At 65.7% G+C, this 12,531-nt stretch overlaps 1 protein-coding gene across 1 annotated transcript; it reads right to left on the bottom strand.

Annotated features, from left to right (window-relative positions):
- Positions 1 to 2,274: 2,274 nt before the first annotated feature.
- Positions 2,275 to 11,253, bottom strand: LOC142091876 (all-trans-retinol 13,14-reductase-like). The gene is made up of 11 exons (XM_075171399.1): positions 10,923 to 11,253; positions 10,628 to 10,810; positions 8,848 to 9,077; positions 7,137 to 7,332; positions 6,245 to 6,442; positions 5,989 to 6,114; positions 5,065 to 5,203; positions 4,168 to 4,277; positions 3,792 to 3,958; positions 2,719 to 2,878; positions 2,275 to 2,500 (listed from the first exon to the last, which is right to left on the bottom strand). Exons 1-11 carry the CDS (start codon positions 11,083 to 11,085, stop codon positions 2,355 to 2,357), a joined length of 1,818 nt encoding a protein of 605 aa, XP_075027500.1. The 5' UTR covers positions 11,086 to 11,253; the 3' UTR covers positions 2,275 to 2,354.
- Between the last annotated feature and the right edge of the window lie 1,278 nt (positions 11,254 to 12,531).

Here is a 12,531-nt window from a genome sequence, read left to right as displayed (position 1 = left end):
GCAACGGGGTGATGGGTGCTGGGGATATGGGGTGGTGGCTGATGGGGTTATGGGGTGGTGGGTGATGGGGGTATGGGGTGATGGGTGTTGGAGCAACGGGGTGATGGGTGCTGGGGATATGGGGTGGTGGCTGATGGGGGTATGGGGTGATGGGTGTTGGAGCAACGGGGTGATGGGTGCTGGGGATATGGGGTGGTGGGTGCTGGGGTTATGGGGTGGTGGGTGATGGGGGTATGGGGTGATGGGTGTTGGAGAGATGGGGTGATGGGTGCTGGGGTTATGGGGTGGTGGGTGATGGGGGTATGGGGTGATGGGTGTTGGAGAAATGGGGTGATGGGTGCTGGGGGCATGGGGTGGTGGGTGCTGGGGTTATAGGGTGGTGGGTGCTGGGGTTATGGGGTGGTGGGTGCTGGGGCTATGGGGTGATGGGTGCTGGGGGCATGGGGTGGGGGGTGCTGGGGCTACAGGGTGATGGGTGCTGGGGCTATGGGGTGTTGGGGTGCTGGGGCTGTGGAGTGATGGGTGCTGGCACTACAGGGTAATGGGTGCTGGGGCTATGGGGCTCAGCAGGACATGGGGGGACTATGGGGACCCACAAGCCCCCCCCATGCCAGGGGCACCCTCCCCTACCCCCACGCACCCTGCCTTGCCATGCCCCAACGGCGGGACCCCAGTTCCAATGTCTTGGGTTCAGCCTTGGGGTTGGGGCACCCTCCTTCCCCTGGGAACCCTGGCATCCCGGGAGCTGGAGGGGTGCCATATACACCCCCCCCACTGACCCCCACCCACCCTTAGGTGACAGCGAAGCCCTTCCTCTACCCACTGCCGCAGGGGCCGTGCCCTGAATGCGGGCGCCGTCCCGGAGCTCAGCCCCTCTTTGCTACCCAGACCAGTTTCTAGGGGTGACCCCCCCCACCCTGAGGACAGCCTGGTGACAACACTGGTGGGAGGGGGGGACATGGACCCCCCCCAGATGCGTGGGTCCGTGCCCCCCCCAACCCATGCCATAGGAGCATGGGGGTGGGGGGGTCTCTATTTATTATTTTTAAAAGTGTAAAAGAGCTCCCTGTTACGCTGGTTTTGGGGGGCTGGGGAGGTTCAGGGGGGGTACAGGGGCAGAAGGGGGAAAGTTTGGCGGGGGGAAGGTTTGCACCCCACACCCATTCCAGCTGCGGGTGCACCCTGGGCATCATGTGGACTTTGCCAGGCGGGCACGCGAGTGAGCGTCAGCTGAAGCCCTGACACCCTGTCCCTGTCCCCATCCCCATCCCCGTCCCCATCCCATCCCCATCCCATCCTCATCCCTGTCCCCATCCCATCCCCATCTCCGTCCCCATCTCCGTCCCAATCCCATCCCCATTCCATCCCTGTCCCTGTCCCCATCCCCATCCCCATCCCATCCTCATCCCTGTCCCCATCCCCATGTCATCTCTGTCCCAGTCCCCATCTCATCCCCGTCCCATCTCCATCCTCATCCCCATCCTCATCCCCATCCCTGACCCCATCTCCGTCCCAATCCCATCCCCATCCCCGTCCCCATCCCATCCTCATCCCTGTCCCAGTCCTCATCTCATCCCCATCCCATCCCCATCCCCATCCCCATTTCCGTCTCAATCCCATCCCCATCCCATCCCCATCCCCATCTCCATCCCCATCCCATCCCCATCCCCATCCCCATCCCCATCCCATCTCCATCCCATCCCCATCCCATCCCCATCCCCATCCCATCCCCATCCCCATCCCCATCCCCATCTCCATCCCATCCCCATCCCATCCCCATCCCATCCCCATCCCCATCCCATCCCCATCCCCGTCCCCATCCCATCCCCATCCCATCCCCGTCCCCGTCCCCATCCCATCCCCGTCCCCGTCCCCATCCCCATCCCCATCCCATCCCCATCCCATCCCCATCCCCATCCCATCCCCATCCCCATCCCCATCCCCATCTCCATCCCATCCCCATCCCATCCCCATCCCATCCCCATCCCCATCCCATCCCCATCCCCGTCCCCATCCCATCCCCATCCCATCCCCGTCCCCGTCCCCATCCCATCCCCGTCCCCGTCCCCATCCCCATCCCCATCCCATCCCCATCCCATCCCCGTCCCCATCCCATCCCCATCCCATCCCCATCCCCATCTCCATCCCGTCCCCATCCCATCCCCATCCCTGTCCCCATCCCATCCCCGTCCCCGTCCCCATCTCCGTCCCAATCCCGTCCCCATCCCATCCCTATCCGTCCCCATCCCATCCCCATGAGAGACGGGCCCAGGCCAGCGGGACGTCGGGGTTTATTGAGTCGGGAGCACGCTCCCCGGCACGGGGCTGTCCCCACGGCAGGTGGCCCTGGCCACTCATGCCACTTGCCGGCCCCGGCGCCGCTTGATCTTCTTCTTGAGGAGCAGCAGGTCCAGGTAGAGCGGGCGGCCGAGGACGGCGGAGGCGCAGAGCAGCCCCCCGTGCAGGGCCCCCGCCACCCCGCAGCTGAACACGTCCTGCCCTGGGTGGGACAAGCCACGGTGGGACACGGCCAGCCCCATGGGGGACACGGCCACCCCCCATGGGTGACACGGCCACCGCCGTGGGGGACCAACCCACCACCATGGCAGGACATCCCACGCTGCAGGGAGCCCCTGGGGACGCTGTCTGCAGCCTGGAGCTGGGCATGGGGACAGAAGGACAGGGGGACAGGGGGACATGGGGACACAGGTCCCTTACCTGTCAGGTAGAGGTTCTTCACGGGCGTGTCGGCTCTCAAGGCGGCCACCACGGCCGGGCTGAAGCGGTTGACGTCGTGCTCGGTCCCGTACATCTCCCCGCGGGGAGCCGCCAGGTAGTGCTGGTTGGTGAGCGGCGACGCCGCCTCCACGAACTCCACCTGCCCGGGCAGGGGCACATTGGGGTGCACGGGGCATGTCGGGGTGCACGGGGCACATAGGGGTGCACAGGGCACGTGGGGGTGCACGGGACACGCTGGGGTGCACGGGGTACGTGGGGGTGGATGGAGCAAGCAGGGATGCATGGGGCACGTGGGGGTGCACAGGGAATGCCAGGGTGCACGGGACACCCAGGGGTGCACAGGGCACGTGGGGGTGCACGGGGCACAGGGGAGACGCAGGGACATGGGTGGACCCATCCCACCAAACAGCAGGTCCCACCACAACAGGTCCAAGTCTACCTGGTGGGTGCCCACCCCATGCAAAGGTCCTGCCAGGCTTTGCAGGGCACCCTGTCCCCACTGGGCACCCCAACCCCACAGGGCACCCCATCCTGTTGGGCACATTCCCATTGGGCACCCCCAACCCCAAAGGGTACCCCATCCCCACCGAGCACATCCCTGCAGGGCACCCCATCCTGGGTGGGCACCCAGTCCCCACTCTGCACTCCATGTCCACTCTGTGCCCATGCCCATGGGGCACCCCAACCCCACAGGGCACCCCATTCCCACTGGCCACCCCAACCCTGCTTGGGCATCCCAGTCCCTGCTGGGCACCCCAGCTCCATGGGACACCCCATTCCCACTGGCCACCCTAACCCTGCTTGGGCATCCCAGTCCCTGTTGGGCACCCCAACTCCACGGGACACCCAGTCCCCACTGTGCACCCCATTTCCACTGTGCACCCATCCCTATGGGACACCCCAACTCTGAAAGGGTACCCCACAGGGCACCAGGGCACCCCATCCCTCCAACCCCCCCCCCCTCCATCCCCTGCAGAACACCCCATCCCCACCGTGCACCCCCCTCGCTGGGCACCCCGCCTGGCAGGGGACGCCGTGGGGACCCCCGTCACCTTGTCGCGGAGGTGGGGGAAGCGCTGCAGCGCCCGCTCCAGCAGGCGCTGGGCGATGGCCATCTTGTACCGCTGGTAGTCGGGACCCCGGTGCTTGGCGCGGGTGCCAGCCCACTCCTCGAACCACTCGTACCGCGCCATGGTCAGGATGGTCATGCACGACCGGCCTGCCAGGAGGGGGTGACAACCGGTGACAACCCCCGTCCCATTTCGGGGGACCCCCAGTGCCAGCGTCAGCCCGGGACAGCGGCGGGGGTGCCCACCCCGTCACCCCGGCTGCTGGGATTAAGGAGCTTCTGAGCCCACAAAGCCGAGTGGATCAGGGCTGCAGAGCTGGGGGGGGGGGGGAAATGTGGGGGGCCCCCCCGCTCCGTACCTGGGTGCCGCTGCTCGTAGGTGGGGTCCTTGGCGGCGGGGAAGGTGATGAACATCATGGCCAGGTTTTCAGGGACGTCATCACGGCTCAGGGCGGCGTAGCGGGTCATCCTGCGGGCAGAGCGGCCGGCGCCATGCACCCGCCATGCACCCACCCTGCACCCAACCCACCCGCCATGCACCCAGCCTGCACCCACCCCACCCGCCGTGCACCCAGTCTGCACCCAACCCACCCGCCGTGCATCCACCCCACCCATCACGCATCCAACCCACCCACTGTGCATGCACCCCACCCACCATGCACCCACTGTGCACCCACCCCACCTGCCATGCATCCACCCTGCACCCACCCCACCCGCCGTGCATCCACCCTGCACCCACCCCACCCGCCGTGCACCCACCCCACCCGCCATGCACCCACCGTGCACCCACCCCACCCATCATACACCCACCCTGCACCCACCCCACCCGCTGTGCACCCACCCCACCCGCCATGCACCCACCCTGCACCCACCCCACCCACCGTGCACCCACCCTGCACCCACCCCACCCGCCGTGCATCCACCCTGCACCCACCCCACCTGCCGTGCACCCACCCTGCACCCACCCCACCCGCCGTGCACCCACCCCACCTGCCATGCACCCACCCTGCACCCACCCCACCCATCATACACCCACCCTGCACCCACCCCACCCGCCGTGCACCCACCCTGCACCCACCCCACCCGCCGTGCACCCACCCCACCCGCCATGCACCCACCGTGCACCCACCCCACCCATCATACACCCACCCTGCACCCACCCCACCCACCCTGCACCCACCCCACCCGCCGTGCATCCACCCTGCACCCACCCCACCCACCCTGCACCCACCCCGGGGTGCCCGGGGACCCCTTACATGGCGTCCAGGTCGTTGTGGGGGTAGATCCAGAAGTTGGTGGCGGGCAGTGCCAGCTCGGCGGCGCCGCCCCGCAGCCCCACGAAGACCAGGAAGGAGCCCATGCCGGGCCGCACCACGGCCAGGCGGGAGCGGACGCCTGCGGGGACGCGGGTCGGGATGCGGGAGGTGACGCCCTGCCCCCGCGGAGGGGACACCAGGGACACGGGGATGCCAGGGACGCTGGGGCTGTGGGGTCACTGGGGACGCTGGGGACATGGGGATGCCAGGGACGCTGGGGCTGTGGGGTCACTGGGGACGCTGGGGACACTGGGGATGCTGGGGACACTGGGGATGCTGGGGCTGTGGGGACATTGGGGATGCCAGGGACGCTGGGGCTGTGGGGTCGCTGGGGACGCTGGGGATGCTGGGGCTGTGGGGACACTGGGGACGCTGGGGACGCTGGGGACACTGGGGACACTGGGGACGCTGGGGACATGGGGATGCCAGGGATGCTGGGGCTGTGGGGACCCTGGGGACGCTGGGGACGCTGGGGACGCTGGGGATGCTGGGGACATGGGGATGCCAGGGATGCTGGGGCTGTGGGGACGCTGGGGACGCTGGGGACGCTGGGGACGCTGGGGATATGGGGCTGTGGGGACACTGGGGACGCTGGGGACACTGGGGACACTGGGGACGCTGGGGATATGGGGCTGTGGGGACACTGGGGACGCTGGGGACGCTGGGGACATGGGGATGCCAGGGATGCTGGGGCTGTGGGGACACTGGGGATGCCAGGGATGCTGGGGCTGTGGGGTCACTGGGGACGCTGGGGACACGGGGGACACTGGGGACACAGGCGTGCTGGGAATGTGGGGATGCTGGGGACATGGGAATGCTGGGGACATGGGGACAGCAGGGAGGCGGGACACGGGGACACGGTACCTGGGTGGTCGCGGAGCGGGGGGGGCAGCAGCTTGCCGAAGGTGTTGAAGATGCCGGCGTCGGAGATGACGACGGGGGCGAAGATCTCCACCTCCTCCTCGCTGGGCCCCTTCCGCACCACCACCCCTGGGGGGCACGGGGGGGGGGTGAGGGGGGGCGCAGGGCACTGCCACCCTGTCCCCATCGTGTGTCCCCCCCACGGCAGGAGGCTGGGGTGGGGAGAGGCGGGGGGGGGGGGGTTGAGTTGGGCGCTCACCCACGGCGGTGCCGGCGGGGGAGACGAGGATGCGGGTGACGGGGGCGCGCACCAGCACGGCCCCCCCCGCGCGCTCGATGAGGCGCACGGCGTGGAAGGGGATCTCGCTGGCCCCCCCCCGCGGGTACCAGGCCCCTCGCTGGTAGTGGTGCACCATCAGCATGTTCACCAGGAAGCTGGAGTCCTGCGGGGCCGAGCCTGGGGACAGCGGGGACCAATGTGAGGCAGCCCTCCCCTATCGCGACATGGCCTCCCCTATCGCGACATGGCCTCCTGTATCGCGACACGGCCTCCCCTATCGCAACATGGCCCTCCCCTATCGTGACATGGCCCCCCTATCGCAACACGGCCTCCCCTATCGCGACACGGCCCCCCTATCGCAACACGGCCTCCCCTATCGTGACATGGCCCCCCTATCGCAACACGGCCTCCCCTATCGCGACATGGCCCTCCCCTATTGTGACATGGCCCTCCCCATCATGATGCAGCCCTCCCCTATCACAACACATTCTTCTGCTATCGTGACACAGCCGTCCCCTGTCATGATACAGCTCTCCCCTATTGCAAGGTGGCCCTCTTGTATCATGACGCAGCCTGCCTTATTGCAACACCGCCCTCCCCATCACAACACAGCCCTCCCCATTGCAACACAGGTCTCCCCTATCATGATGGTGCCATCCCCTATCATGATACGGCCCTCCTTTGCCATGACATGGCCCTCCCCTATCATGACACGGCCCTCCCCTATCGTGACGCAGTCCCCTTTTGCAATACAACCCTCCTCCATCACCACGGTGACAGTGCCCTCCCCTATCGCGACATGGCCCTCCCCTATTGCAATGGTGCCCTCCCTATCGTGACAGCCCCCTCCCTATCGCGACGGCCCCCTGACCGTAGAAGAGGTAGCTGAGCAGGGCGCGCAGGTCGCGGTCGTCTGTCAGCCGGGCCACGGCCTCGCTGTGGCTGGTGGCCGCCAGGCGGAAGACGGGCGAGATCCAGTAGATGAGGCCGGTGCGGACCAGGAGGGTGGCCAGCCACCGCGGCACCATCTTCAGCACCGCCAGCAGCGCCACGTGCCGCGAGGCCATCTGCGCGGGGACCGCCCCGCGTCACCCCTGGCCCCACCGCTGCCACCACTACGTCCTCATGACTGTCACTGCCGTGACTCCAGCACCACCCGTGTCCCCAGCACCACCCGTCTCCCCAGCACCCATCCCCACTGTGCCCACCACCCACGTTCCCACCATCCCCATTGCTTGTCCCCACCATGCCCAATGCCTGTGTCCCCACCATGACCATCACCTTTGTCCCCAACCTTCTCCCTATCGCTTCCCCACCATGCCCACCACCCATCTCCACCGTGACCATCACACTTGTCCCCAACATGCCCATCACTTTTGTCCCCACCATGCCCATCACTCTTGTCCCCACCGTAACCATCACTCCTGTCCCCAATGTTCCCACTGCCCCTTCCCCACCATGACCATCATACTTGTCCCCACCATGCCCATCACCTGTGTCCCCTCCATGCCCGTTACCCTTGTCCCCAACATCCTTCCCCACCATGACCATCACCCATGTCCCCACCATAACCATCACACTTGTCCCCAACATGCCCATCTCTTGTCCCCAACGTTCCCACTGCCCCTTCCCCACCATGACCATCACCCTTGTCCCCAACCCTCCCTCTGCCACTTCCCCACCATGCCCACCACCCCTGTCCCCACTGTGACCATCATGCTTGTCCCCACTATGACCATCACCCCTGTCCCCACCATGACCACCACCCCTGTCCCCACCATGACCATCACTTGTCCCCACCATGCTCTCTGTGCCCGTTACCCTTGTCCCCAACATACCCATCACCTGTGTCCCCACCATGACCATCACACTTGTCCCCAACATACCCATCATTTGTGTCCCCACCATGACCATCACACTTGTCCCCAACATACCCATCACTTGTGTCCCCACCATGACCATCACACTTGTCCCCAACATACCCACCACCCCTGTCCCCACCATGACCATCACACTTGTCCCCAACATACCCATCATTTGTGTCCCCACCATGACCATCACACTTGTCCCCAACATACCCATCACTTGTGTCCCCACCATGACCATCACACTTGTCCCCAACATACCCACCACCCCTGTCCCCACCATGACCATCACACTTGTCCCCAACATACCCATCATTTGTGTCCCCACCATGACCATCACACTTGTCCCCAACATACCCATCATTTGTGTCCCCACCATGACCATCACTCTTGTCCCCCAACATACCCATCACTTGTGTCCCCACCATGACCATCACACTTGTCCCCAACATACCCACCACCCCTGTCCCCACCATGACCATCACACTTGTCCCCAACATACCCATCACTTGTGTCCCCACCATGACCATCACACTTGTCCCCAACATACCCATCACTTGTGTCCCCACCATGACCATCACACTTGTCCCCCAACATACCCATCACTTGTGTCCCCACCATGACCATCACACTTGTCCCCCAACATACCCATCACTTGTGTCCCACACCCTGGGGACGTGCCACCACCCACGGGAGGGTGTCCCCAAGCTCTCCCACCTTGGAGAGCTTCATGAACTCCCTGATGGCCACCTTCTCGGCGGGGAACTGCTCCTCCAGGGCGGTGGCGAAGGTGGTCTTACCGGCACGGAGCTGGTAGCGCCGGGGACCCAGGGACACCTCATCGTAGGGGTCGGGCAGGCGCTGCCAGCACAGCTGCCCGTCCGTCAGCTGGTCCAGCGCCACGCGCAGCATGCTGCCCTCGTGCATCTGCCCCACGTAGTGGAGGCCTGCGGGGCCCGGGGTGGGGGTGGGGTCAGCCCGCTGCGGGGCTGGGGACCAGTCTGTCCCCACTCTGGGGACACGCGGTGGGAGCCCCCCGGGGTGGCAGATGGGGGAATTAAGTGCGGGTCATCTTGAGAGGCGGTTGGTGTGACCTGGGCTGCGAGCACGGCACGCACACTGCACGCGTGCGCTGCACACACATTGCACACGCAAGCTACAGGGGAAGAGCGCGGGCGTTGCATGGACTCACTGTACACACGCTGCATGCACGCTGCAAATGCACTGCAGACCGCGTGCATGCACTCATACGGCACGCTGCAAACACAAACGGGGCGCAAACACTGCAGGTGCTGCATGCACACGCTGCATGCACACACGCTGCTTGCAAACAGTGCATGCACGCATGCTGCACGCAAACGGTGCATGCACTGCAAAAACACTGCAGACACTGCACGCACACACTGCCATATCTGCCTGCTGCACGCTGTAAACAGGCACAGGCACCACGTGTGTGCGCACAGCGCATGCAATGCACACACGGCATGTGCACACGCACTGACTGAATGTGCAAGCAGGGCACGCTGCAGGCGCTGCATGCGCTCATTGCAAACACACCCACCCTGCAACCCCGCTACACAGGGACGCTCACAGGGATGCAACCGGCCTGCGGACACACGGCAGGGTGGGTACACCTGCCCTGCATGCACACCCTGAGCTACACCTGCACGCTGCCTGCTCACACAGGCACACGCTGCCTGCACACACACCCGCACGGACCTGCACCCACAGACACACTGCCTGCACCCACAGACACGCTGCCTGCACCCACAGACACACTGCCTGCACCCACAGACACGCTGCCTGCACACACACCCGTACGGACCTGCACCCACAGACACACACTGCCTGCACCCACAGACACACTGCCTGCACCCACAGACACGCTGCCTGCACCCACAGACACGCTGCCTGCACACACACCCGTACGGACCTGCACCCACAGACACACACTGCCTGCACCCACAGACACACCGCCTGCACCCACAGACACACACTGCCTGCACCCACAGGCATGCTGCCTGCACCCACAGACACACCGCCTGCACCCACAGACACGCTACCTGCACACACAGACACACACTGCCTGCACCCACAGGCACACCACTTTCACCCACAGACACGCTGCCTGCACCCACAGACACACTGCCTGCACACACACCTGCACACACCTTCACCCACAGACACACCGCCTGCACCCACAGACACGCCGCCTGCACCCACAGACACGCCGCCTGCACACACAGACACGCCGCCTGCACCCACAGACACGCCGCCTGCACCCACAGACACGCTGCCTGCACCCACAGACACACACTGCCTGCACCCACAGACACGCTGCTTGCACCCACAGACACGCCGCCTGCACCCACAGACACACTGCCTGCACCCACAGACACGCCGCCTGCACCCACAGGCACTGGCAGCCGCCCAGCGCAGGCCCCGGGTGCCAGGGCGGGGGCAGCCGGGGGTGCGGCCGTGCCGGGCGGGTCCTTACCCACGTCGAACTCGCTGCCCCGCTCGTGGAAGGTGTGGCAGCACCCACCGGCCTGGTCGTGCTGCTCCAGCACCAGCACCCTCTTGCCCGCCTTGGCCAGGGTCCCCGCCGCCGCCAGCCCCCCCATGCCGCTGCCGATGACCACGGCGTCCAGCTCCGGCGGCACCCGGCGGGCGCTGAACCCTGCGGACACGCGTGGGGCTCAGCCCCCCCCCCCGCCACGCCTCGTTGCACGGGGGCGTGGGGACGGACAGCACGCCCGGAGAGCACCGGGACGGACGGACGGAGCACTCACCCCGCTTCAGGACCTTGTCGCGGACGCGCGGGTCCGTCACCAGTGGCCGTGGGGGCCCCGCGGGGGGCCGGGCGAAGGGATTGCCGGCCGGGGCCAGGAGCCGGTGGGCCACCAACCCCAACGCCAGCGTGCCCAGGGCCAGCAGCAGGAGGGTGGTCCACATGGCTGCCACCGCGCGCAGCACCGTATAGCCCCGGCGCCCTATAGCCCCGGCAGCTTATAGACCCGGCAGCTTATAGCCACCGCAGCTTAAAGCCACAGGAGCTTATAGCCATAGGAGCTTAGAGCCACGGCACCTTACAGCCACGGCACCCCACGGCCATGGCACCCTATAGCCGCGGGCACCCCAGGAAGCACGTGGTCCCGGGGGGGGGGGAATGTCCGTCCCCACCCTTAACTCCTTGGTGGCAGTGCTGGGACCTGGTGCGACACGGGCCAGGCCTCGGGGTGGCAGCGGGTGTGCACACGCGTGTGCGTGAGGTGGAGGGGTGCGTGGCGCTGGTGTGTGCTGGGTGCTGCATGTACACACGCGTGCGTGGGCACCCACGCTTGTGCAAGGAGGCGCGCGCACACCTGTGCAAGCAAACTGTACACGCACACGCGGGAGAACACGTGCACGCCCATACACACGCGTCTGTGCAAACACACCCTTGCACACCCATAATGCACCCACTGTGCAAACACACGCTGCACACCCTTACCCAGCCACCCACGCACACCTTTGCGCACCCACGCGTGCACACGCCCACCCACACCCACCCAGCTCTGGTGCCTGCAGCTCTGCTGACCTCTCCCGGCAGCACCAAGTAAGGGCCTGTGCGTGCAATGTCACACGCACACGCACAACACCCCCCCCGACCCGCCAACACCCAAACCCCACTCAACACCCCCAGCACCCACAACCACCAAATCCCAAGTACAGCCGCGTGTGCAAACACGTGTGCGCACACACACGCATGCACACACACATATGCATGCGCACACACTCATGCATGCGCACGCGCACGCATGCATACATGCACACACGCATGCACGCACACATATATGCATGCACGCACACACGCATGCACGCATACACGCATGCGCACACACACATGCATGCACACACATGCACATACACGCATGCATGCACACACATATGCATGCACACGCATGCACATACACGCACACATGCATGCACACACACACGCACATACATGCACACACAGGCACATACATGCACACACGCATGCACACACACGCACATACATGCACACACGCATGCACACACACGCACATACATGCACACACACGCACATACATGCACACACACAGGCACATACATGCACACACGCATGCACACACACACATACATGCACACACACAGGCACATACATGCACACACACAGGCACATACATGCACACACGCATGCGTACATGCACACCCCCCAGCCCCACAAACGCCCTCCAGGCACCAAACTGGGGCAAAACCCCGATTCGTAGCGGAAAAAAACCATCAGCACCAGGTGGGAGGGGGGCAGGGTGGGGCAGCGGTGACACCGGTGACACCGGTGACACCATGTCCCCCCCCAGGGGTGCCCCAGCCCCCGCCGGATTTGGCCATGAGGGA

The sequence above is a fragment of the Calonectris borealis genome, chromosome 22, assembly GCF_964195595.1.
Source record: "Calonectris borealis chromosome 22, bCalBor7.hap1.2, whole genome shotgun sequence".
Classification (NCBI taxonomy): Eukaryota; Metazoa; Chordata; class Aves; order Procellariiformes; family Procellariidae; genus Calonectris; species Calonectris borealis.
Note: the sequence above shows the minus strand (reverse complement) of the source record. Positions and strands in the feature narration are given on the sequence as shown.